The following is a 24,376-nucleotide window of genomic DNA, read 5'->3' as shown; positions in this document are numbered from 1 at the left end:
AAGCTGAGCACCTTCAGGCAGGAGGCTTGCTGGTGGAGCGGGACACCTCCGGGCAGTTGTCGGTGGAGCTAGGCTTGCCAACCCACGAAGCAAGAGAGCTGAGCACCTTCAGCTGAGGCTTATTGGAGTGGGGTACCTCCAGGCACTTACTAGTGGAGCTAAAGTAACTCTTACCTTAGCAGAGCAGAGGTTGGGCTGAGGGGCCGAGGGCCAGAGAGAGGCCTGTCTGTGGACACAGCTGAGAACCGCCTGTCCTGATCAAAGAACTGTATCCTGAGTCCTTCCTCATCCTGAGTTGTACCCTATTACTTCCCAAGTAGACCCCATAATTGTGAGTATGGCCATTGCAATGAATTATCAAACCCAGCAGAGAAGTAGAGAGTGCCATGGGAGGGATGTTTAGTGTCAGAGTTGGTAAAAAGGTTGGAGGAAGGGTGGAAGCATATCTGACCTCCATCTCATAGCATTCAGCCTTGGGCCGTTCATCTTGATTCTCCTTCCCCGTTGTGAAGTTAGAGGTGGTAAGATGCCCATGCCACATCATTTTTACAACCATGGACTGCCAGAAGAACGAACAAATCTGTCTTGAAAAAACTACAGCTAGAATGCTCCTTAGAAGCAAGGATGGCGAGACGTGTCTCACTTACCCTGGAGAAGGACACTATGCTTGATAGAGGGTCAGCAAAGAGGAACACCCTCCAGAAGGTGGATCGACACAGTGGCTGCAACAATAGGCTCAAACATATAGCAACGATTGTGAGGATGGCACAGGACTGGGCAGTGTTTCGTTGCTCTACACGGGGTCACTATGAGTTGGAACCGACTCCCCGGCACCTACCAACAATGGTCTCCAGAGTCTGCACTTTTAACCATGAAATCTGAACTTACCTTGGTTTACAAATCCCTAAGTGCTCTGGCCCCTGCCTTCCTTTCAGACCTGTTCTCACATCACTCACCCAGCCTCACTGGCCGTTACGTTTTTACAAATCGTCAAGCTCATTTCCACTTGGCCCTTTGCACAAACTGTTTGCAATGGTCTCTTGATTTTCGTGTTATCCACCTCAGCTCAAATGTCACCTTCTCAGGACATCCTGACCATCCAATAAAGTAGCCACTCCTTCACTATCACACCACCCTATTTTAATTCTCTGAAGAGATTTATCATATTTTTCTTGTTTATTTTCTTATAGACCCTCCCCGCCTCCTTCCCCCCACCCTACTACCCGCCGCCACTAGATTTAGGCGCCGTCAGGTTAGGGAGGTTGTCTGCTTGGTCACCGCTGTATACCCCAATGCCTGGAACGGTGCCTGACACATGCTGGAGACTCAATGAATGTTTGTTGAACGAATGAATGACTCCAAAGAAGAATCCGATGACATAAACCAGAGGCGATAAACGTGCGAGCCCCGGAGACTCGCGAGGCATTCTGGGGATTGTAGTTTCCGACTCTCCGCGGTGACGCGAGTCCTGCGCACTGACGCCCTCTCTATGTTCCCGGAGGATAGAGTGGCCCTATCGTTGCTATGGCTTTTTGGCGGGCTACCGCAGGCTTCAGGCGGCCTATCTAGGAGTCCGCTAGCTTTCTAGCGACCCGAACAGGGAAAGCGGAAGGGATCCGGCGCGGTGGGCCTGGGTCGGTGGCGTGCCGGAGGCGGAGCGCAGGAGGTCCCGGAACCGGAGGACTGCGGAGGAGCAAGGAAAGTGTTTTCTTCCTGACTTACTGAGTATATAGCTCATCTCCCCAAACCCGCTCCCACAGCTCTGTGAGTACAGGCATCCCTCGTTTTATTGTGCTTCGCAGATGTTGCTTTTTTAAAACAAATTGAAGGTTTGTGGCAACCCTGCCTCCAGCAAGTCTATCGGAACCGTTTTTCCAACAGCATGTGCTCACTTCGAGTCTCTGGTCATGTTTTGGTAATTCCCACAATATTTCAGACTTGAAATTACATTATTTTTATATCTGTTATGGTGATCCGTGATCAGTGATCTTTGATGTTACTATTGTAATTGCTTGGGGGCCCAGGAACCCGCCCATATAAGACACCAAACTTAATCGATAAACGTTGTGTGTGGTCTGACTGCTTCACCGACTGGCCATTTCCTTGTCTCTCTCCTTCTCCTCGGCTTCCCTATTCCCTGAGGCACAACAGTATTGAAATTAGGCCAGTTCATAACCCAACAATGGCCTCTAAGTCTTCACGTGAAAGGAAGAGTCGCACCTCTCTCACGTTAAGTCAAAAGCTAGAAATGATAAAGCTTAGTGAGGAAGGCATGTCAAAAGCTGAGATAGGCCGAAAGCTAGGCCTCTTGCGCCAAACAGTTAGCCAAGTTGTGAATGCAAAGGAAAAGTTCTTGAAGGAAATTAAAAGTGCTACTCCAGGGAACACACGAATGATAAGAAAGCAAAACAGCCTTATTGCCGATATGGAGAAAGTTTTAGTGGTCTGGATAGAAAATCAAACCAGACACAACATTCCCTTAAGCCAGAGCCTAATCCAGAGCAAGGCCCTAACTCTTTTCAATTCTATGAAGGCTGAGAGAGGTGAGGCAGCTGCAGAAGAAAAGTTTGTAGCTAGCAGAGGTTGGTTCATGAGGTTTAAGGAAAGAAGCCATCTCCATAATATAAAATTACAAGGTGAAGCAGCGAGTGCTGTCGTAGAAGCCGCCCCAGGTTATCCCGAAGACCTAGCTAAGGTAATTGATGAAGGTGGATATGCTAAAGAACAGATTTTCAATGTAGGTGAAACAGCCTTATATTGGAAGAAGATGCCTGGCTTCAAAGCTTCAAATGACAGGCTGACTCTCTTGTTGGGGGCTAATGCAGCTGGTGACTTTAAGTTGAAGCCAATGCTTATTTACCATTCCAAAAATCCTAGGGCCCTTAAGAATCATGCTAAATCTACTCTGCCTGTGCTTTATAAATGGAACAACAAAGCCTGGATGACACCACATCTGTTTAAAACATGGTTTATTGAATATTTTAAGCCCACTGTTGAGACCTACTGCTCAGAAAAAAAGATTCCTTTCAAAATACTACTGATCATTGACAGTGCTCCTGGCCACCCAAGAGCTCTGATGGAGATGTACAAGGAGATTAATGTTGTTTTCATGCCTGCTAACACAACATCCATTCTGCAACCCATGGATCAAGGAGTAATTTCAACTTTCAAGTCTTATTATTTAAGAAATACATTTCATAAGGCTATAGCTGCCATGGGTAGTGATTCCTCTGATGGATCTGGGCAAAGTAAGTTGAAAACCTTCTGGAAAGGGTTCACCATTCTAGATGCCATTAAGAACATTTGTGATTCATGGGAGGAGGTCAAAATATCAACATTAACAGGAGTTTGGAAGAAGTTGATTCCAGCCCTTGTGGATAACTTTGACGGGTTCAAGACTTCAGTGGAGGAAGTAACTGCAAATGTGGTGGAAATAGCAAGAGAACTCGAATTAGAAGTGGAGCCTGAAGATGTGACTGAATTGCTGCAATCTCCTGATAAAACTTCAACAGATGAGGAGTTGCATCTTATGGATGAGCAAAGAAAGTGGTTTCCTGGCATGGAATCTACTCCTGGTGAAGATACTGTGAACATTGTTGAAATGACAACAGAGGATTTAGAATATTACATAAACTTAGTTGATAAAGCAGCAGCAGGGTTTGAGAGGATTGACTCCAATTTTGAAAGAAGTTCTACTGTGAGTAAAATGCTATCAAACAGCATTGCATGCTACAGAGAAATCTTTCGTGAAAGGAAGAATCAATCAATGCAGCCAACTTCATTGTTGTCTTATTTTAAGAAGCTGCCACAGCCATCCCAACCTTCAGCAGCCACCACCCTGGTCAGTCAGCAGCCATCAACATCGAGGCAAGACCCTCCACCAGCAAAAAGATTACGACTCCCTGAAGGCTCAGATGATAGTTAGCATTTTTTAGCAATAAAGTATTTTTTAATTAAGGTATGTACATTTTTTTTAGACATAATGCTATTGCACACTTAATAGACTACAGTATAGTGTAAACATAACTTTTATATGTTCTGGGAAACCAAAAAATTTGTGTGACTCGCTTTATTGCAGTGGTCTAGAACCAAACCTGCAATATATTTGAGGTATGCCTATAAAGGGTCATCATCATCCCCATTTTACCGAGGGGTTAACAAGCTTGGAGAAGCTAAGTGACTTACAAAAGGTCTCCTAGGAATTGGTGGAACCTATCTGTGAACCCAGGTCCGGGTCTGACTCCAGATCCAGTGATTGCTCTTCGCAGTCCCAAACCCTTACTCGATCACAGATTCCTCAACCTGAAACCTGTAGGGGAGATGGGGCCATTAGACTCTTCCCATGATACAGCTCCCATTCTCCCCAGTCGGTGGCATAGTCTGGCTTGCCACCCTTACTGCCAGCCTGCTCAGCTCTGGCCTGGATTCCGAGTAAGGTTGTAAGGAAAGATGGTTTCACCACCTTCGACTAAGGGCCTGAAGATAGGGGGTAGAAAAGACATAGTCACATTAATACAAAATCAAGGCATGTTAAAAGCAAAGGAAAGTCCATTCAATGTAGCGAGATTGTGTTAGCCTCATTTAACCTACAGTTTAATAGATGTGGGAACAGGTTTGGGGACATTAAGTAACTTGTCCTAGGTTTACAGAGTTAGTGGGTGGAGGGGGGATTCCAGCCCAGGTCTCTCTACCTTCAAAACTCAGTGTCATTGTATGCAACTATTTTTCAATTAGTTATCTAAATTCCTACTTATATGGCAAGTGCATTGTGCAGACCAGTAGTTCTCAAAGTGTGGGCCCCAGACCAGGAACATCAGCATCGCTTGGGAACTTGTTAGGAATGCACATTCTTGGGCCCTTCCTCTGACCTACTGAATCAGAAGCTCTGGGGTAGGGCCCGGCAGTCTGTTTTAGCAAGTCCTCCAGGTGATTCAAGTGTTCACTATGTTTAAGAACTGGTGTTGACCAAGGCTTCTCAAATTTTAACGTGCATATGATTCACCTAGGGATCATGTTAAGATACAGATTGTTTCAGTCAGTGGGGATGAGGCCTGAGAGCCTGCGTTTCTGTTATGTCCCCAAATGATGCTGAAACTGCTAGTCCACAGACCGTACTTTGAGCGACAAGATTATTGTCATGAGTTGAATTAAGTCCCCCCAAAAATGTATCAACTTGATTAGGCCATGATTCCCAGTATTGTATGGATATCCTCCATTTTGTGATTGTAATTATATATTAAGAGGATTAGGATGGGATTGTAACACCACTCTTACTCAGATCACCTCCCTGATCCAATGTAGTTCACCTGGGGTGTGGCCTGCACCACCTTTTGTCTTTCAAGAGATGAAAGGGAAGTTAGCAGAGAGTTGGGGACCTCATACCACCAAGAAAGCAGCGCCGGAAGCAGAGCATGTCCTTTGGACGTGAGATTCCTGCGCTAAGATGCTCCCAGACCAAGAGAAGACTTATGACAAGAACCTTCCTCCAGGGTCGACAGAGAGAGAAAGGTTTCCCCTGGAGCCTGAATTTGGACTTTTAGCCTACTTTACTGTGAGGAAATAAATTTGTCCTTGTTAATGCCATCCACTTGTGGTATTTCTGTTATAGCAGCAATAGATGACTAAGACAGGTATAAACTATACATTAGAGCAGTGATTCTCAGACTTGGGGAACTTTAAAAAATAGGATACTAGGCCCCACCCCCTGATCAAATGAATCACATCTCTGGGGCATGGTGGCCAGGTAAAGGCTTGCCAGGTGATTCTAATGTTCAGTGCTCACTCAGAACCACTGGTGTGGAGTTTGGAGTCAGGCAGGGATAGATTTGAATCCCAGCACCTCCACTTAACATCTTTGTGACCTTGGACAAGTTACTTAACCTCTCCTAGCCCTACATTCCTCATTTATAAAATGGGTGTAAGTAATCTTTGGCTTACAAGGTGGTATGAGAATTCTATGAGATATGTGTACCTTTGTCCCAAAGGGTACTTCATAAACACAAACACTAGGGAGGTGGAGTAGGCTTGGGGAGGTTTGTGCTGGGGATTTGGGACTAGAACCCGGTATACGTGAGTTGACAACTGCACCCTCTAGCCTGCTACAGCTCCCATCTGTGTGCTCTTGCCCACAGCGAGCAGCCAGCCGGTGCAGAAGAATGGCGTTGAGCCACTCTGTGAAGGAGCGAACCATCTCTGAGAACAGCCTGATCATCCTGCTGCAGGGCCTCCAGGGCCAGGTAACCACCGTGGACCTGCGGGACGAGAGCGTTGCCCGCGGACGCATAGACAACGTCGATGCATTCATGAACATCCGCCTAGCCAATGTGACTTACACGGACCGTTGGGGTCATCAGGTTGAGCTGGATGACCTATTTGTGACAGGCCGTAACGTCCGCTACGTCCACATTCCCGATGACGTGAACATCACCGCCACCATCGAGCAGCAGCTGCAGATCATCCATCGGGTGCGCAACTTTGGTGGCCAGGGCAGGCAGGAATTTCCCTCCAAAAACTATAAGTGAGGCTGCTCCCTCAGCACGTCCCACCCCCGACTCAGGTTCCGACTGAGTTCTACTGAGCCAACTCCCTGCCATTCCTCCCTGCCCTGAGCCTGAGGAGGGAGCAGGGCCAGCCCAGAGACCGGTGTTGGACAGACACCTCCTGTCACAGCTGCCTTTCACAGAGTTCTACCTCCCAGACTCAACCTGGAACCCAGAATCTAATTTATCTCTTTGTGGCCTTGGGATAAGTGACAAGCCCCTCTTTTGATCGTTTGCATCTGAATTCCTGATTTACTGATTTAGGTAGTCTGTCGAATAGTTTTCATTTCAACCCTCTGCCATGAGGATTATTAAATATACTCAGCCTGAGCCACCCATAACTGTCCCCTTTTCTCTTGCAGTTGTGTTCATATTCTCATAAGACCAAACTTGGATACAAATAAGTCCATGACTCATGCTTTCCCTGCTGAGTGTGGGGCTCCCTGCCTTTCCTGTGCAGTAGGACACTGGCTTTCAAACTAAGATGCGCATGGCATCACCTGGGGAGCTTTAAAAGAAACTGAGGCTTGGGTCCCACCCTCTGATTTTTTGATTTAGTTGGCTGGGGCATTGGGATGTTTTTAAAGTTCCCCCAGGTGATTCTAATATGCAGCAAAGTTTGAGAACTGTTGTAGGAGAGTACCTCAGTCTGGTCAGGTGGGAAGTGGCTGTTCGCTTCAGACCCCCTGTGGAGGAGGCTTTTGGTCTCATTTCTGTTTCCTGAGGTGGAGAGAGTGAAGTATCCTAAACCCTCACCTCAGATGTGGGGGCTCAGCCAACAGCAAGAAATTAGTCTCAGATTCTGAAGAGTCCTTGGTTCCTCGAGGAAGAGGGAGGGGGTTGTGGGGATAAGAACCCAAGTCTCTGTTGTAGCTATCTTGTAGACATTTCTGTGGAGTTATACTCTACAGTTATACTCTGACACACATGAGGTCACATGAGTCGGAGTTGACTCTTCAGCGACTAGTTGATTAGGTTAGTTAAGCCCTGTTTACCCAAATGCGGCACACAGCTGTTTCTTCCTGAGGGTCTTGTTACCTCCCTGGCGCTCCACCCAGGAAAAGGAGCACGGTTCCTCCTGCTCTCAGATCCCCTAGACCTAGCTGATGATGTCAGCTAGGAGCCTGAAGAGAAGTTCCTCCATTGTCAGAGACGCCGCCAAGTCTCAGTCGCCCAGATCCAGTGATACACAGTTTTCTAAATTTGTATCTCTGCACAGGGATTCTTTCCATTCCTCCCTGAAGGCTAGGCTTTTGGAATTCAGACGCTAAAAATTGACTCAGTTGTGTTGTGTCATTCCTTTCCTGAAGGCAGGAAAGCAGAATAGACTGCATAAGGAAAGGGCAGAGGGACACCAAAGAAAAGATGAAAGACATTATTTCAACATGTTATGCCCCCACTGGAGTTTGGATTTTGTGCCACTCATTGCCATGGCCTTTGTTCAAGCACACACATATCCCCCTTCCTGCGGCTTCAGCCAGTGTGTGGGTCACAGGAATTCTGAGTGCTCAGGTGGCGTGGAGGAGTTACCCCCACCTCCCCATATACCGCCTTGCCTGGAGAGAGACTACAGGGGTCTCATCTGGGGGAGGGAACTACCACAGCTCCGATGAAGTCCCAGTGGGTCTGCAGCTTGAAGTTCAGATTTCTCCAGAGGCATACAAGGGAACCAGCCACTCCAGCTGTCAGCCTGGAAGAGCTGGATGGAACTTGAGAGACCAGTTCAGTGGTTTCCAGTCTGGCATCCCCAGCTGTAGGGGTCCCCAAGGGCGGCAGGGGTCCCTTGAGTTGTCAGTATTCCAGAAAGACCTAGAAACAGCACCCAAGCTATGATCAAGCTGGCTTATCAGGCCATTTTGGGCTGGAATTATACCAACTTAGTGTGGTGATCAGAAACCCTGGTGGCATAGTGGTTAAGAGCTACAGCTGCTAACCAAAATGTCAGCAGTTAAAATCCACCAGGTGCTCCTTGGAAACCCTATGGGGCAGTTCTATTCGGCCTATAGAGTCGCTATGAATCAGAATTGACTCGACAGCAACAGGTTTTTTTGTTTTTTTTTTTAGTATGGTGGCCACACTGATTTCCTCTTACTGAGCACAAGATCTAATGGCTGTAACACAAGGCTGTCATAAACCAAAAGGAAGAAGTTACTTGATGTAGATTGTATAGGAGACAAAATCTTACCGAATATGAGATTCTCAAGGAGGGAAAATACTACAAGAGGCTTTGAAGGTGAGAAGGTCATCAGTCCACAAAGTTGACTGCCGGGTTGCTCCTCCCTGACTAAAACAGCTACTGCTGGTTGAATCTCACTATGAGCCAGGCCCTGTGCTAGGGGCCTTACATGCCTCACAAGGGCAGAGCTGCTGACTGTTTGGGTATTACTGGATCCCCAGGATCTAGCTCAATGCTCTGCACATAGCAGACACTCCGTAAATCTTTGTGGAATGAAAGAATAATCTCGTTTCATCATTATAACAACCCTGGAGGTGTGTATTAACAACAGTATTTTACAGATGAGCCAGCCGACAGGCTCAGAGATGAAGCAGCTTGCTCAAGGTCATAGAGCCAGTAAGCAGCAGGGTAAGGATTCAAACTGAGGTCTGCCTGATTCCAGACCCCATGATCTTAACTACTACACTATACTATTGTGCCTCCTAGCACTCTTGACATCACACTGATGACAGAGTAAGACAGGAGGTGCCTGCTCACCTCAGTGATGGTACCCAGCCACAGGGTATGGATCTGGCACTCAAAACTTATACCATATCCAGCCCCTGGGGTCTGGGCACAAAGAGGAGCCAGAGACCAGCCAGCAAGTAGGGCTTACTAGGGTTCAGAAGCCTGAGGAAGCCCCTGGAGGTTGAAGGTCTTCTGTGATAGGCAGATCTGCCTGTGCCTCATCAAGCAACCATCTTATGCTGTTGTGACAGGTGTCACTTTGTTATGGCAGCACCGTCTGCCAGTATGCCCAGAGCTGGAGAGCCAGCAGGAAAATATGTCACTGTGTGTGTCTGTGTGTGTGTGTGCATGTCTTAGCAGTCTCCCCATGTTGGTGTCCTGATGACAACTTTACATTTCCTCTGGCTGACGCCTTTACTTTCTATTCATTACCTCTTCTCCTCTCTTCCTCCGCCTCTCCTTTGTTAAAATCCTATATTTTGAATCAGCTGAGAGTCTCCTGGGAGTGGGGATGGTGGTGTCAACCCCGAGTGATTCATCTAGCTGATAATTACAGCTCTGGAAAACCCAGAACTGATTCCTGTCAGAGTCAGGGCTTCCGGAATCCCTAGGCTTTTCCCTTTGTCAGAGAGAGGAATATGATGGGCCGGGACATTGTTATGGCTGTCTTCTGGTCATTCACCTCATTTAAGTTCTGTAACTGAGACGAATGTGAACACTCAGCAGGTACCATGAGAAGCTGCTTCCATAGCTCATGGAATGCTTGCTTGGTCCCATGATGTGTTATCCCTATTTTGACAGGCTGGGAAGAATAGGGAATTTGCACAGTCACCCAGCTTGTAAGTGATGCAGCAAGGATGCACATCCAAGCTTTCTGGAATCTACCAGATTTAGTTCCAGTCATAGCCCTGCCATTATTAGCTGTGTGTCTTTGAACAGGTTACTTTCACTCCCTGAACTGTAGCTCCCTCTTCTATAAACAGACTCCTAATTCCCACCTGGAGATGCCTATGTCTCCAAAGTGCTTCACACAGCATCTGGCACAGCAGCAGGAGCTGTTTCGATTACGGTGTTATCCAGCTCGATCATCTCAGTGGGCACTAGGCATTCAGAGAGACAAATGCACAAAGGCAGAGGCCGCCAGACCTCCCTCACCCCAACTCTCATGTCCTGGCACTACCTGTGTGGCAATGGCAAATGCACATACACATAAGTGCCTGGCCACACGCCCTAGGAAAACTCGGCAGTGCACACAGGCTCAGACACATGTGCCCACACATGGACACAGAATGACCCCGGGGACAGCGAGAAACGCACCCAGGAGCTAGACAGTCATATGCAGCAGGCACCCTGGCTCACACCTCTGAGATAAAAGAGTGGGTCTATGGCCGCGAGTCCTGCTGCCACTGACCCCTTCTAGCTGCTTCTGCATGCCAGGGGAGGGAAGCCGGGCTCTCAGAGGGCCCCAGTGAGTCACCAGCCTGATGCAATCCTTTTAAAGGGCTCATCTGCTGCTGCAAGAAGCTGATTCATGGAGGGCGTGGTTGCTGGAGGAGGAGAAAGGGACCGAAACTGCAGCAGGAGGGACTGAGGTTAGATGACTAGAAGCGTAAATAGGAGCTTTTCATTGTAAACCTCCCTAGTCAAGTCTCCGGGGATCTCCAGGTCGAAGATACCCATTCTCTGGGTTTCTACAAAGGAGAGGGGGCCTAGAAGGGAATGAATTGTGAGGGTTGCGACTGGAATTCCTGTCATTTATTGAACCTAACTGCAGCGCTCTCCGCAGAGCTCCAGAAACCGGTAAAATGGGGATCAAAGAAGAGCCACTTTTCAGATAAATACACTACAATTGGCCATCTTCCAACTGCTCGAGACCTCTCCTACCCCGCCAGGGCGAGTGTAGGGCACACGAGGTTCGGTGGCGTCAGGGCGGGGTCCTTGCTTCCGTTCCCGCCTCACCGCCGGCATAGATGAGCGGTAAGTACCGCCCCTTTAGAGTCTCAGGCTCCAATCGTTTTACAAATTTAGGCCCAGACCCCAGGGTGAACCAATCAGCAATCTGATTCTGGCCTCTTGCCTGAAGGCTTCCGCCCGTCGTCAAGATGGTGGCCGTGGGTTTTTTGTAGACACAGGCAAGGGGGAGGGTTGGGGGCGGGGCTGTGGCTTGGGCCAGAAAGGAGGGTGGCGGTGCGTCACTTCCGTTGTCAGGTGGCGGCGCCGCAGCCATGGAGGGAGGCGGCGGCGGCGGCGGTGGCTGCTCGGGCGGCTGCGCTGGGAGGCGGCGGTGAGCGGCTCCCACGCCCCCGGCCCGGCCCCGGGCCCCCGGCACGGAGCGCCGAGCAGCCCCGGCTCCGGGCTAAGGACTATGGGCGAGCAGCGCTGAGCACCCGGGGAAGGTGAGGTCGGGGGTCGCGAGGTGGGTAGCAGGGAGGGGGTTGGCGGGGCGGGCCTCAGCCGCCGTGGCAAAGGGACCGAGCTGACAGTCCGGGGCTATCCAGATGCGACAGAAATGGCAACAGCGCACGCCTCCTCCTATGCTGGGGGATCTGCCCTTCTTAGGCGGCTGAGGGCAACGGGGGCGGAGGCTGCTGCGCGCCGGGCACGGGGCGGCCGCGGGGAGCCTAGGTCCTTGCCGCAGCCTTGGTAGGTGGGCACTGCCAGTCCTGTCCAGGGACACTCAGCCAGTAAGTGAAAAAACTGAGCCCAGCCAGATTTTTCCCACGAGACACCCCCTGTCTCACCATACTTCCCTTCTGATCCCGAGAGTGACTTGAAACTTAGAACGAATCCCCAGGGAGGGCTAGGGCTTTCTCCAGGAGCACAAGCACCATAGCTGCCGGGGAATTTTCGCATCCTAGGCAGCGTTCAGGTACCAGTCAGAGCTGCCTGCCTGCCAGTGCTACATTTGGCCAGCCTTTTCCAAGGAGAGAGTCTGCTGTGGTCAGTGTTTTTCACCTGCTGTACCCGGGCCGGGCCCGCCCATTCCCACGCCGCTTGGCCCCACCTTGCAGTCCTTAGGTAGGGGCATTCCGATCCCCGATGTCGCGTTCTCTGGGCACCCCCACTCCCCAGGTTTGATGCCTTTTGTTGGCGGAAGGAAGAGATGACAGCCGTCTTCTGTGGTAGGGTAGACCTTGCTCTGTTTTAAGTCATGGGAGGAAACCGGTTGGCTTTGCTTGGTTTTGAGAACCATGGGTAAGAGGGTAGTCACGCTGGGCTGGGCACCTTTCTGTGTTGGCTGAGTAGTTTTGCATGAGATAAGGAAGAGTATAATATGTGACGGACTCTAAGTCATGGTAAATGTAATTGTAGGTCCCAAGAACCTTGTTTGTAAACAGTACTTGTGAGTTCCTCCAGAGCTCCTTAAGGGCCCTGTGGGCCAGTTGTTTGTGGTTTATATCTGGACATTCTGAAAGAAGCCCTCATTCATTCATTCATTCATTCATTTCCCACATGACAACAGGTTACTAAAAGCAGGCTTTGGGGCCAGACTTCCTGAGTTCAAATTGTGGTTCAGCAACTTGGAAGCTGTGTGACCTTGGGCATATTGCTTAACCTCTCTGTGCTTCAGTTTCCCCATTTGTAAAATAGAGTGATAACGTAGAGCTATTATGAAGATGTAAAAAGTTAACACATAAAATACCTAGGACAGTGTCTGCCACATAATAAAAGTTCAAAAAATGTTAGCTTTTTTTTTTTTTAATTTTAGCTATTCTTACTTCAAGGGGCTCATGATCTAGTTAAGGGAGACTGACTTATAAACAAATAATTGAAACGTGTCACAAAAAGCTAGTAGCCGCAGGAGCAAAGGGCTGTGGGAGCCCAGTGAAGGAAACTGCTGGCACAACTTGGAAGGGGGTGAGGGTACTGGGAAGTCTTGGCAGAAGACATGATGCTGGAGCTGAGTCTGGAAGGATAGGAAGGTGTGGCCAGGTGAGAATGGAAGAGCAAGGTATTCTACTTGGAGAGAGAGATAGAAGTAAACTCACAGTTAATTCCAGAAATTTGCAATTGTTCACTGTGATGTATGGAAGTGGGCACAGCATAAGATGAGTCTAGATAGGTTGACACAGGAATGGCACATTAACGATTTGGGACTTTATGCCAAGGCAGTGAGGAGCCAGTGGAGGTTTTAAGCAGAGAATAGAAGTGATGGGAGCCGTGTTTAAGAAAGGTCTCCTTGGAGTCCCAGCAGAGGAGGGAAGGAAGGGGAGAGGTGAGACCAAAGCACTGGAGACCTCTGAGAGAGGTCACTGCAGGCCAATGAGAGGAGAGTTGGTGCTGGGGTGGTGGATCTTTGCTGGGGAAGCACCAATGCCAAGTGACAAGCTCCCTGCATTGGCCTGGGCTTCTCTGCCTGCACAAAGTGCCAGGTGCATGTCCCCTCACTTCCTGGGGTTGCAAGCAGGTGGGGAAGTGAGGCTGCTCTCTCAGGGACCTGGTGGTGGTCTGAGCCAGTATTGGGGGAAGGGGGCTGCATTTGTCTACTGTGCCTTTAATATGACCTTTTGGGAAGGCAGTAGGTCTTCGTGGTTAGGAGCTTATTTGACTCTGGAATCAGACAGATCTAGATTCTAATCCCAGCCCTGCTGGTCCCTGGGGTTAATTATTCCCTCCATGCCTGGCTTTCCCACCTGTAAAATGGAAATAATAAGAATACTCCCTAATAGGGCAGTTGTGAGGATTAAATAAGATGTTGAGCACTTAGTACACACCAGTAATAAATATCTGGCGTTAGCTGTTATTACAGGCTGTAGGAAAGAACTTCCAGGAATTAGTTGAAACAATTAGTGGTGACTGGAACTGTGTCCCACTGAGCTGTCAGAAGTGTTCTGAGGGATTACAGTATCACAGGATTTTATTGTATTCTTTCTGCAAAGGAAATCTGTAGGGAGTTCACTCAGTCTGTATGTGAGCCATGCAGATCATTCAACTTGGCCCTTTAAAGGAACCATTTTTTAAAATAGAAGTAGGACTGCTGAGAAAAATAGTATTTTAAAGTAAACATGGAAGAAAATGTACAGTGTCTTCTGTGTGTGTCCCTGCTAGCAACCCTAGTAAATTGGTGTCATCAGGAGACATCACATCCACTGATGTGTGTAGTGGCTCAGAATGCAGAACCCCAGTCACACACACATGAACTCCTGTGTGTGGCCGGAGATGTGCCAGGTACTGGGGGCAGAAGGAAGACAGTGAGGCAGGCCCTGTCCTGGAGGAGCTTGTGGTCTAGAAGGTCAGGGACAGGCTCTTAACTCACTAATGCTGGCACAGAGCTCAGCGATCACTCACAGAAGTCTGTGCAGCACACGGCGGGAACCTAGGGGAAGGAGTGATTCACCTTGGGGAAGAGGAGGAGGTCAAGTAGAACTTCCAGGAGTCCTTAGAGCTTGAGCTGGACCTTGAAGGGAAAATGGAGTTTCTGGGGGTTCGTGAAGCACTCCAGGCAGAGGGCACAGCTTGGCACAGCGTGGATGCATGCCGGTACACGTAGAGCATCAGGAACCCACAGGGGCTCTAGCGCAGGGTGCGAAGGGGGCTGGCTGGAGGGCATGTGGAGAGGTAGGCAAGCACCAGTGCAAAGCTGCTTCAACTTTGGATTCTGTTGGTGATGGGAGGCCTCGTTTTAAGTGGCAGTGTCTTAGTTATCTAGTGCTGCTATAACAGAAATACCATAAATGGGTGGCTTTAACAAACAGAAATTTATTTTCTCACAGTTTAGGAGGCTAGAGAAGTCCGAATTCTGCGTGCTGGTTCTAGGGGAAGCTTTTCTCTCTCTGTCCGCTCTGGAGGAAGGTCCTTGTCTCTTTTAGCTTCTGCTCCTAGGCAGTCTTCATGTGGCTTGGCATCACTCTTCTCCCATCTTTGCTTGCTGGCTTGCTTGTTTTAATCTCTTTTATATCTCCGAAGAGGTAGTTTAAGACACCACGCCCTACACCTGCCTCAATTAACATAACAAAGACAACCCATTTCTGAGGGGACTATAACCACAAGCATAGAGGTTAAGATTTACAGCACATATTTTGGGGGGGACACAATTCAATCCGTAACAGGCAGAAACACCGCCATTAAACCTGTATGTTCCAAAAAGCCCTCTGACCACGGGTGGAGGGTGGATCCGGGAGAGGGCGAGTCTGGAGTCCCCGTAGAAGGCTTTCTCAGTCATTGAAGCAAGAGCTGGTCAACACCTGGGTCAGGGCAGTCAGTGGAATGGAGAGGAAGGGCAGAGATTAGAGTTGTTTGCCGGAAATCACCCCGACTCTGAGAGTGTTTGCAAGTGACAATTGAGGGAAAAGGAACAGTGACTGGTGACCCTGAGGTTCCTGGTTTGGGTGACAAGAGTGAATGATAGTGCAGAGATAGGAATGGCTGGGGTGAAGATAATGGTCAGTGAAATCTGCCAGCTCCATTCAGAAAGCTCTGAGCACACTCTCTTAGGAGAAGATCAATTGCAAAGCCTTGTGGAACCTTGTCCGGCTTTGGGCCAGGATTCCCCTCTGGCTTTGCCTGAGTCAGCACTTGAGAGAAGGGCAGCTTCGGTTCCTTCACCTTTCCTCTGTCCACATTTGGCCAGGAAGGTGAACTTCTTCAGTTTTTCAGAAACTCAAGCTGCTGAGTCTGCAAAACTAGAATTTCTTCAGCTTTCAAATGGTTCTAAAAAGTGGCCTTTCAGTCTGGGTATATCTACCCTGATTTAGCAAGGAAAAGCAGACTGATGTGGTCCTGAACAGCAGCGTCTTGTACTCTCAGGGGTAAGACGGCTCTCCCAGTGCTCCCTGGAGGTCTAGAAAGAGACCTTGCCGTTGGATTTACTTCTGGATCCTGGGTCAGCAGATGCAGTCCCTTTTCTGGATCGGAGATCAGAACCATTAAGGAGATGAAAGGAAACGGTCCAAGTGCCCTTTTCTCTCCTGTGCTGTGGAGCCATCCCTGAATCTGATTGGGCTGGGAGATGGTGTGTGTACTGGTGGGCAGGGCTTCAGACAGGCTCTTTGGCATTTGGGAGATTTTCACCAGATTTGTCCTTGGGCATGTGGTATGAAGGTAAAAAAGGAAGTGGCCTGAAACAGGAATGTTTCTTCCTCCTCCACCTGCTCAGGTGAGGCTGTGGCCTCGGAAGTGGCCCAGGGCACACAGCAGTCCTGTACATCCTCCCAGGCTCTGTGATCAAGAGCCAAGAGGAAAAGGAGCATATCGCTTGCTTTGATTTACTCATCTTAGCAATGGTTCCACATTGGCACAGGCACATTGGGTCATTTGGGGGCTGCATTATATACCATCAGGTGTGTGATTTATCCAGCAAGTTTACCCTGTTGATGATGACTTAGGTTATTTTCTATCTTTTGCTCTGCAAACAAAGCAGAAGTGACTGTCTTCATATATAGACTTTGCCCACCTTAGGGTAGCTGCAGGATAAATTCCTAGAAATGAAATCACTGCCTCAAAAAGTATCTGTTATTTCTTTTTTAAAAAATGTCTAGGCTCCTGTTTTTACAACTGGAACAGCCTTATTTTTCCCTCTGCAAATGCATTTCTCTTGGGGTTGAGGCCCCCCTTCCTGAGGGGACACAGAGGTCCCCTCTCCCTGAAGAGTCCGCAGCACAGTGGTATTCATTCTTTTCTGGCTAATGGCTGTCTTGGGTGTGAGTTCCAGCTCCCCAGAGCTTAGCAGTGTACAGGCCTGATTATTTCAGAGGAGCTCTAGTTGTTGGGAAGCACTAGAGGTAGGAAGCAGCAGAGCTGGGAAGGGCTCTTGTCATTCAGGAGGAAGCTGTTTTTTCTGGATATGTTTATAGACTGCCATCTACTTGGCAAAAGAGACAGACTGAGGATCATTAGTGTTAACGGACTCTGCGGCCCCAGGGTCCAGAAGAAAGAGAAAATGACCTGGACGTGGTAGTAGGAGTCGGCAAGAGCAGGACTGATGTGCCTGTCATTTGTCTTTGGGCTTGAGGCAGAGCTGGCTTGAGTTGTGATAAGGGGATAGCAGGTGCTTCTAAGGAGAGGCTCGGTTCAGCCCCTTGGGAGACCTTAGAACTGGCATAACCCATAATTCCGTGGAGCTTTTAGAACCCCATTGCTGGCGTCTGCCAACTCTGAGAGCAGGAGTCCTGCTATTTTTTGCAGTAGGTATGGAGCTCCTGTGATATGCAGATGACACAACCTTAAAAGTGAAGTAGACTTGAAGCACTTACTGATGAAGATCAAGTACTACAGTCTTCAGTATGGATTGTACCTCAACATGAAGAAAACTAAAATCCTCACAACTGGACCAGTAAGCAATTTCATGATAAATGGAGAAAAGAGTGAAGTTGTCAAGGATTTCATTTGCCTTGGATCCACAATCAATGTACATGGAGGCAGCAGTCAGGAAATCAAATGATGTATTGCATTGGGCAGTTCTGCTGCAAAACACCTCTTTGAAGTGTTGAAAAGCAAAGATGTCACTTTGAGGGCTAAGGTGTGCCTGACCTAAGCCATGATATTTTCAGTCACCTTATATGCATGCAAAAGCTTGACAGTAAACAAGGAAGACCAAAGAAGAATTGATGCCTTTGAATTATCGTGCTGGTGAAGAATATTGAATGTACTATGGACTGCTAGAAGAACAAACAATTCTGTCTTAGAAGAAGTACAGATACACGAGGAAATGCTCACGATCATTAGCCATTAGAGAAACGCAAATCAAAACTACAATGAGGTACTATCTTACCCCAACAAGGCTAGCATCAATCCAAAAAACACAAAATAATAATGTTGGAGAGGCTGTGGAGAGACTGAAACACTTATACACTGCCGGTGGGAATGTAAAATGGTACCACCTCTTTGGAAATCTATTTGGCACTCCCTTAGAAAGCTAGAAATAGAACTACCATATGATCCAGCAATCCCACTCCTTGGAGTATATCCTGGAGAAATAAGAGACCTCACATGAGTAGATATATGTGTACCCATGTTCACTGCAGCACTATTCACAATAGCAAAAAGATGGAAACAACCTAGGTGCTCATCAGTGGATGAATGGATAAGCAAATTATGGTATATTCACACAGTAGAATACTATGCAACGATAAAGAACAACAATGAATCCTCGAAATATCTCATAACATGGATGAATCTGGAAGGCATTATGCTGAGTGAAATTAGTCACAAAAGGACAAATGCTGTATGAGACCACTATTATAAGAACTCAAGATAAGGTTAAACAGAAAACATGCTTTGATGGTTACGAGGGTGGGGAGGGAGGGAGAGGGGTATTCACTAACCAGATAGTAGACAAGAATTATTTTAGGTGAAGGGAAGGACAGCATACGATATAGGGGATGTCAGCACAGCTGACCTAAACCAAAAGCTAAGAAGTTTCCTGAATACAACCAAACACTTCAAGGGATAGAGTAGCAGGGGCGGGGGCTGGGGACCATGGTTTCAGGGGACATCTAGGTCAATTGGTGTAACAGTTTATAAAGAAAATGTTCTGTGTCCCACTTTGGTGAGTGGCATCTGGGGTCTTAAAAGCTAACGAGTGGCCATCTAGGATGCATCAACTGGTCCCAACCTGCCTGGAGCAAAGGAGAATGAAGAACATCAAAGATGAGGAAAATGTGAACCCAAAAGACAGGGCCACATAAACCAGAGATTCCATCAGCCTGAGACCAGAAGAACTAGATGATGCCCAGCTACCACCAATGACTGCCCTGACAGGGAACGCAACAGAGAGTCCCCAGTGGAGCAGGAGAAGAGTGGGTTACAGAACTCAAATTCTAGAAAAAGACGAGACTTAATGGTCTCACTGAGACTGGAGGGACCCCAGAAGACATGGCCCCCAGGCTCTCTGTTAGCCCAAAACCAAAACCACCCCTGAAGCCAACTCTTCAGACAAAGATTAGACTGGGCTGTAAGACATAAAATGATACTGGTGAGGAGTATGCTTCTTAGGTCAAGTAGATACATGAGACTATGTGGGCAGCTCCCGTCTGGAGGCAAGATGAGAAGGCAGAGGGGGACAGGAGCTGGTTGAATGGACATGGGAAGTACAGGGTGGAGAGGAGGAGTGTCCTGTCACATTGTAGGGAGAGCAACTAGGGTCACATAACAATGTGTGTATAAGTTTTTGTATGAGAAACTGACTTGAATTGTAAACTTGCAGTATAATTAAAAAAAAAAAACCTTCACAGCAAAAAAAAAAAGTACAGCCAGAGTACTCATCCAAATCGAGGATGGCAAGACTTCACCCCACATACTTTGGACATGTTATTGGAAGGGAGGAGTCCCTGGAGAGGGACATCATGCTTGATAAGGTAGAGGGTCGGCAAAAAAGAGGAAGACCCTCAGCGAGATGGATTGATAAAGTGGCTGCAACAGTGGGCTCAAACATAGCAATGATTGTGAGGATAGCGCAGGACTGGGCAGTGTTTTGTTCTGTTGTAGATAGGGCCACTGTGAGTTGGAACTGACTCAACGGCACCTAACACCAACAATAGGGAGCTCCTGGCATTACCATGTTTGGGTGAGTTTCAAGATGTGTGTTCTCTTCTGACTCCCCTTCAAGGTGGTCCCTCAAGAAGGTGCAGGAAGAAAACCCCATCACCTCCAGGCCCTTTGCTAAGTACGTCATACCTCAGTATCCTAGGGGTATTGGTTCCAGGGCCCTCCCACTGATGCCAAAATCCGAAGATGCTCAAGTCTTTCATATAAAATGGCTTAGTGTTTGCATACAACCTATGCACATCTCCCGTATACTGTAAATCATCTCTGGATTACTTATGATACCCAATACAATGTAAATGCTCTGTAAATAGTTGTTATACCGTATTGTTTAGGGAATAATGGCAAGGAAAAAAAAGTCTGTGCATGGTCAGTACAGACGCAGGCATCACAGGCCTAATTATATAGTGCACATCAGCAACAGCTTAACATTTTTTTTTCTCAAACATTTTTGATCTGTGAGGTTGGTTGAATCTGCAGATGCAGAACCTGCATATGTGGAGGGTTGACTGTACTCTGCAATGTGTTATTAGGTTCTCACTGCAACCTAAAGAAGTGGGGGTTATCCCTATCTTTTGTTGTTACGTGTCATTGAGTTGGCTCTCACTCATGGTGACCCCATATACAACTGAACGTAACATTGCCCTGTCCTGCACCGTTTTCACAATCGTTGGTATGCTCCAGTCTATTGCTGTGACCACTGTGTATTTTAAGTGCGTTCCAACCTAGGGCTTATCTTCTAGCGGTATATTGGACAATATTCTGTTGTGATCCATAGGGTTTTCTTTGGCTAATTATCAGACATAGATCACCAGGCCTTTCTTCCTTGTCTGTCTTAGTCTGGAAGCTCTGCTGAAATCTGTCCACAATGGATGACCCTGCTGGTATTTGAAATACCGGTGGCATAGCTTCCAGCAGCATAGCAACATGCAAGCCACTACAGTATGACAAACTGATAGACGAGCGGTAGATTGGAAATTACAGAGGAGAAAACCAAGGCTCAGGGGGTTAAGTAAACTGTCCACTGTCACAAAGCCATTCAGGTCAGAGCTGAGATTTCCAGCCCACACTTGTGTGACTCTAGAGCCCATGCCATCCCATTTCTCCATACAGGCCAGGTTCTGTCCTCAGGGAGCCCAACTCACATAGATTGCTGGACTCATAGAGCCACAGAGCAGGAAGAGACCTTGGCAAAGCTGACCCAGCCCCTTCTTTCCCAGAAGAATGGAGACTGCCACTGCCTGGGGACAAGTCCCTCTCCCTTTTGCAGTGGGTAAGGAGATTTTCAACCATGTCACCAAGCAGTTAATGGCCTAGGCACAGATAGGACCTGGCTTCAGGACCCAGTTCTGCCACTTGTAGCTGAATAGCCTTGGACAAGTCACTCTGTGTCTCCAACTCCAGTTTCCTTTTCTGTAAAATGGGCATAATGATGCCCACCTTCTAAGGTTGTAATGAGGATTAGATACAACGTGTTATTTTGCATAGAATGTTCAGCTGAGTGTTTGGCACGTAGTCAGGACCCAGGGGCCAGTTCTGGTGAGACCCAGTTAAGTTCTTTGCTAGAGGGTCTGTGCATGTCCTGAAAGAGGCATCATGAGTCCGCTTCCAGGTCTACTGTTTGAATGGTTTGGTGGTCTTCCCAGCCCTTACAGATGGCATTTGAGGAAAAGGAATTTCCTTATATGCACGATTGCAAGTTACCTGGGAGAGCTGAAGCTTACCAAGAGTGTTGGCTTTGTCCTTTCTATCCCCTGATCTCCCGGTGTACCGCTGCCCTGGCACAGAGCCATGTACATCCAGGCACTTATGCTTACCTACATGTTTTCATGTACATGCTGTCAGTTGTACCTTCTCTGAGGCCCAGCCTTCCCTGATCCCATTACTGCTCTGAACAATTCTAGTGGATTCAGAAAAATTTTTAATTAAAAAAAATTATTATAGTAGTCCATGGTAAAATAGTCGAACAATAGAGAAGAATATAAGAAAACTCTCCCTCTCCTCCTTGGGTCCCTAGTTCCACTGCCTGGAGGTATCCACTGTTAACATTTCTTTTAGAAATTTCCTATGCATATTCAAGAGTGTGTGTAATCTTTTTTTTTTTTTTTTACCCAAATGAGATCATATTATACATATAGTACTGCAGCTTGTTTTTTTTTCATGTAAAGTATCATAGACATTTTTATCAGCAGATGTGTGTCTCGTCTTAATGGCTGTATGATATTCCCTTGTCCGGATGGAACATAATTTAGTTCACCAGGGCTCTCTTGGTAGACATTTAGATCGTTTCCTGTTTGGTGTGTGTGTGTGTTTTGATTTTTGTTTTTTTCCTAATACACACGTTCTGTAGGGACCACCCTTCAGTACATTTATCTTTGCTTACCTGGGTGAGTATATTGATCGGATGAATCCCCAGAACTGGAGTCGCTGGGCCAAAGGCATGTGCGTTTTCTTTTGCTTTGTGTACGTGGTTGCACACATGTTTTCTGCACACCAGCTGGACCTATGAGGTCCTGGGGGTTCCAAGGTGGAGAAGCCCCAGGCCCTGCCCCCAGGAGCTCACCATCTAGAGAGGACACACACCAGCAGACGTAATGAAAATGCCTTCACCAGTGCAAGAGCAGAGCGGCTGTTGGTGGGGCTCGTGGTCCTTGTGGTTGGTTCAGTGGCCTCTTACTGGCTCAGAGCAAGTGAGGCCTTCATGTGGACCCACCTGGCCAGCTAAGGGGCGCCCCAATGGCAAAGCCTGTTGTCTGACTCTGGAATCCCGCCCAGCAGCATCTTGCCTCTTCGAGCAGCCAGAGCCAGCAGCATTTGGTAAAACTTCAAAAATGAACTGTATAGTTCCTTCTCAAAATTGTGAAATTTAAAGTTTTGACGAGCAGCTAAGGAGAGGCAGTTTGCTGTCCTCAGTCCAAATTGTCATTCTCACAGGATGATGGTAGTGATTTTCGCTGCTGAAAACAGTATAAAGAGAGAGAATTGCGTGCACCTGGGCCTGGCTTGGGCTTTCCCCGTCTGTCGCTCTGGCAATCTGGGATGGATGGAAGGAAGCAGGGTTTGTCGAGTGCCTCCCACACGCTGCCTACTGGCAGTCTTCAGGGGAACCTTACATGGGGACAGCGGTGTCCCTCTCCTCTAGGGAGGAGACTGTGGAGCAGAGGAACACGGGTCCAGGTCACCCAGTGGACAGAAAGGTGACTCTCAGACTCAGCCAGCCATTCTTCAATTGCTTTCTACCTTCTCCTTGCCTGATTCTGGCTGTCGTGGGTGGTAAGAACTTGAACTCCACGAGGACTCTGTGGCAGGCTGTGTTTCCAGGCTGAGTCACTGTGCAAAGCAGTAACTGATGGTTTGAGCGGAACGGCCCCTTACCACATGCTCCTGCCAGGACCTTCCTAGTTGTGTCTTCTCTTCTGACCCAAGTGAGCCAGGGAAGGCTGGCATGACAGGGAGGGCTCTCAGTTGCTTGGTCTGCCATCACTGCACATGGCAGAAGGCCCCTGGCAGAGCCAAGGGACCACCACGAATGTCTCCAAGCCAGTGTGTTTGGCTCTTGCCCTGGATGGGGGATCCTAGGCCAGCATGCCTGAGAAAGAGCTATTAAGTCTGTCCCTTCCTCCTCCAACATCCACACACAGTGACGGAGTATTTGTTGTCACATCTGCTTCCGGAGGCCCTTGGGAGGGGTGAGCTGGTGCCAGGCTGGAGACGCTGCCCTGCATTCTGCTCTGGTGGCTGTCAGTGTGGCTACTGGTGGAGTCCTTTGCCTCCAGGAGCAGCCAGCCTGATTCAGCACACAAGGGCTAGTTTCCTACTCACCTCATCCATGCAGGGAGAACTTCCCTCCACCTTTGTGTGCACGGGCCCTACGCTTTCTCCCAGCATCCCTCTCTAGCACAGCCGCCTGCCCAGGGGCCTTTAGCCTCCAGACTCTGTCCCCACAGCCTTCTAGGAGGCCATGGAGGAGCCCAGATGGGACTTTCTCAGGGTAGGGGGACAAAGAGAGAGACATCACTAATTACATAATCTTGTGTGGAGCTAATCTCTGATCCTCTCCTTCTGGAGGAAACTGGACCTGGATCCCCTGGGTGCAGGCCTCTGGCTTTCTGTGAGCAGCGTGGCCCTCGGGCCCCTCCTGGCCCTCAGGACTGCTGTGCTCAGCATGTTCTCGTCCTGCTGAGGAAAAGGCAGTGGTGAGGCCGGGGTCTGGTGCGGATGTGCCGAGGGGGAAGCAGGCTGGGCTCCAGGCCCTCCTTCTGACTGCCCTGCCCACTTCCCACTGGGCTGAGTCACTTCCTCTCTGGCTGCTGCAGGTACTCTCCCACATGCCAGAGCAGAGCTGCCTTCAGGGGGCGGGGCACCCCCTGAGCCGCAGCTGCCCCCGAGGCTGTAAGACACATCTTTTAGAGAATGATGTGATTACGTATTCTTGACAGATTGGAGCTATATATCCTCTGCATTTTAGAAATGAAGGAAATCGTCGCCCTATTTTGGAACAGTGAAAATGACAGCATATGCGTGTATCTTTGTCATCAGGGAGTCCTGGCTGAAGCCCTGAAGCCAAGGGATTACTAATCCTCTCCGTCCATCTCCCCATCCCCCAGCATCCGTTCTGAGCACTGAAGCAAATGGCTTCCAGTGGATTCCTGGGGACATTGGTTGTAGCCTT

At 48.4% G+C, this 24,376-nt stretch overlaps 2 protein-coding genes across 4 annotated transcripts in view; both read left to right on the top strand.

Annotated features, from left to right (window-relative positions):
* The first annotated feature begins 1,461 nt into the window (after positions 1-1,461).
* LSM10 (LSM10, U7 small nuclear RNA associated) lies at positions 1,462-6,869 on the top strand. 2 transcript variants are annotated; one of them, XM_049878768.1, is made up of 2 exons: positions 1,462-1,764; positions 6,132-6,869. In XM_049878768.1, the coding sequence occupies exon 2, from the start codon at positions 6,156-6,158 to the stop codon at positions 6,519-6,521; it is 366 nt and encodes a 121-aa protein (XP_049734725.1). In that variant the 5' UTR covers positions 1,462-1,764; positions 6,132-6,155; the 3' UTR covers positions 6,522-6,869. The 2 variants fall into 2 exon arrangements, with proteins under 2 accessions (XP_049734725.1, XP_049734724.1); XM_049878767.1 differs by lacking the exon at positions 1,462-1,764 and adding an exon at positions 3,868-3,958.
* Positions 6,870-10,690: 3,821 nt separating this feature from the next.
* The window catches only part of STK40 (serine/threonine kinase 40), a 51,951-nt gene continuing 38,265 nt past the window's right edge, over positions 10,691-24,376 (top strand). Inside the window, exon 1 of one of the 2 annotated variants that reach the window (XM_049878765.1) lies at positions 10,691-11,199. In XM_049878765.1, the coding sequence (XP_049734722.1) occupies positions 11,193-11,199 (7 nt within the window). In that variant the 5' untranslated portion in view covers positions 10,691-11,192. Of the gene's footprint in view, positions 11,200-11,438; positions 11,619-24,376 lie in introns of those variants that run through there. The other variant, XM_049878766.1, reaches the window with a different exon arrangement.

This window comes from Elephas maximus, chromosome 3 (genome assembly GCF_024166365.1).
Source record: "Elephas maximus indicus isolate mEleMax1 chromosome 3, mEleMax1 primary haplotype, whole genome shotgun sequence".
Taxonomy (NCBI): domain Eukaryota; kingdom Metazoa; phylum Chordata; class Mammalia; order Proboscidea; family Elephantidae; genus Elephas; species Elephas maximus.
The sequence above is the reverse complement of the archived record's forward strand: the minus strand, read 5'-3'. Positions and strand labels throughout refer to the sequence as shown.

What these genes read in the sequence shown, in the direction of transcription:
- LSM10 (XM_049878768.1), top strand. Translation starts at nt 6,156, where the DNA reads ATGGCGTTGAGCCACTCTGTGAAGGAGCGAACCATCTCTGAGAACAGC.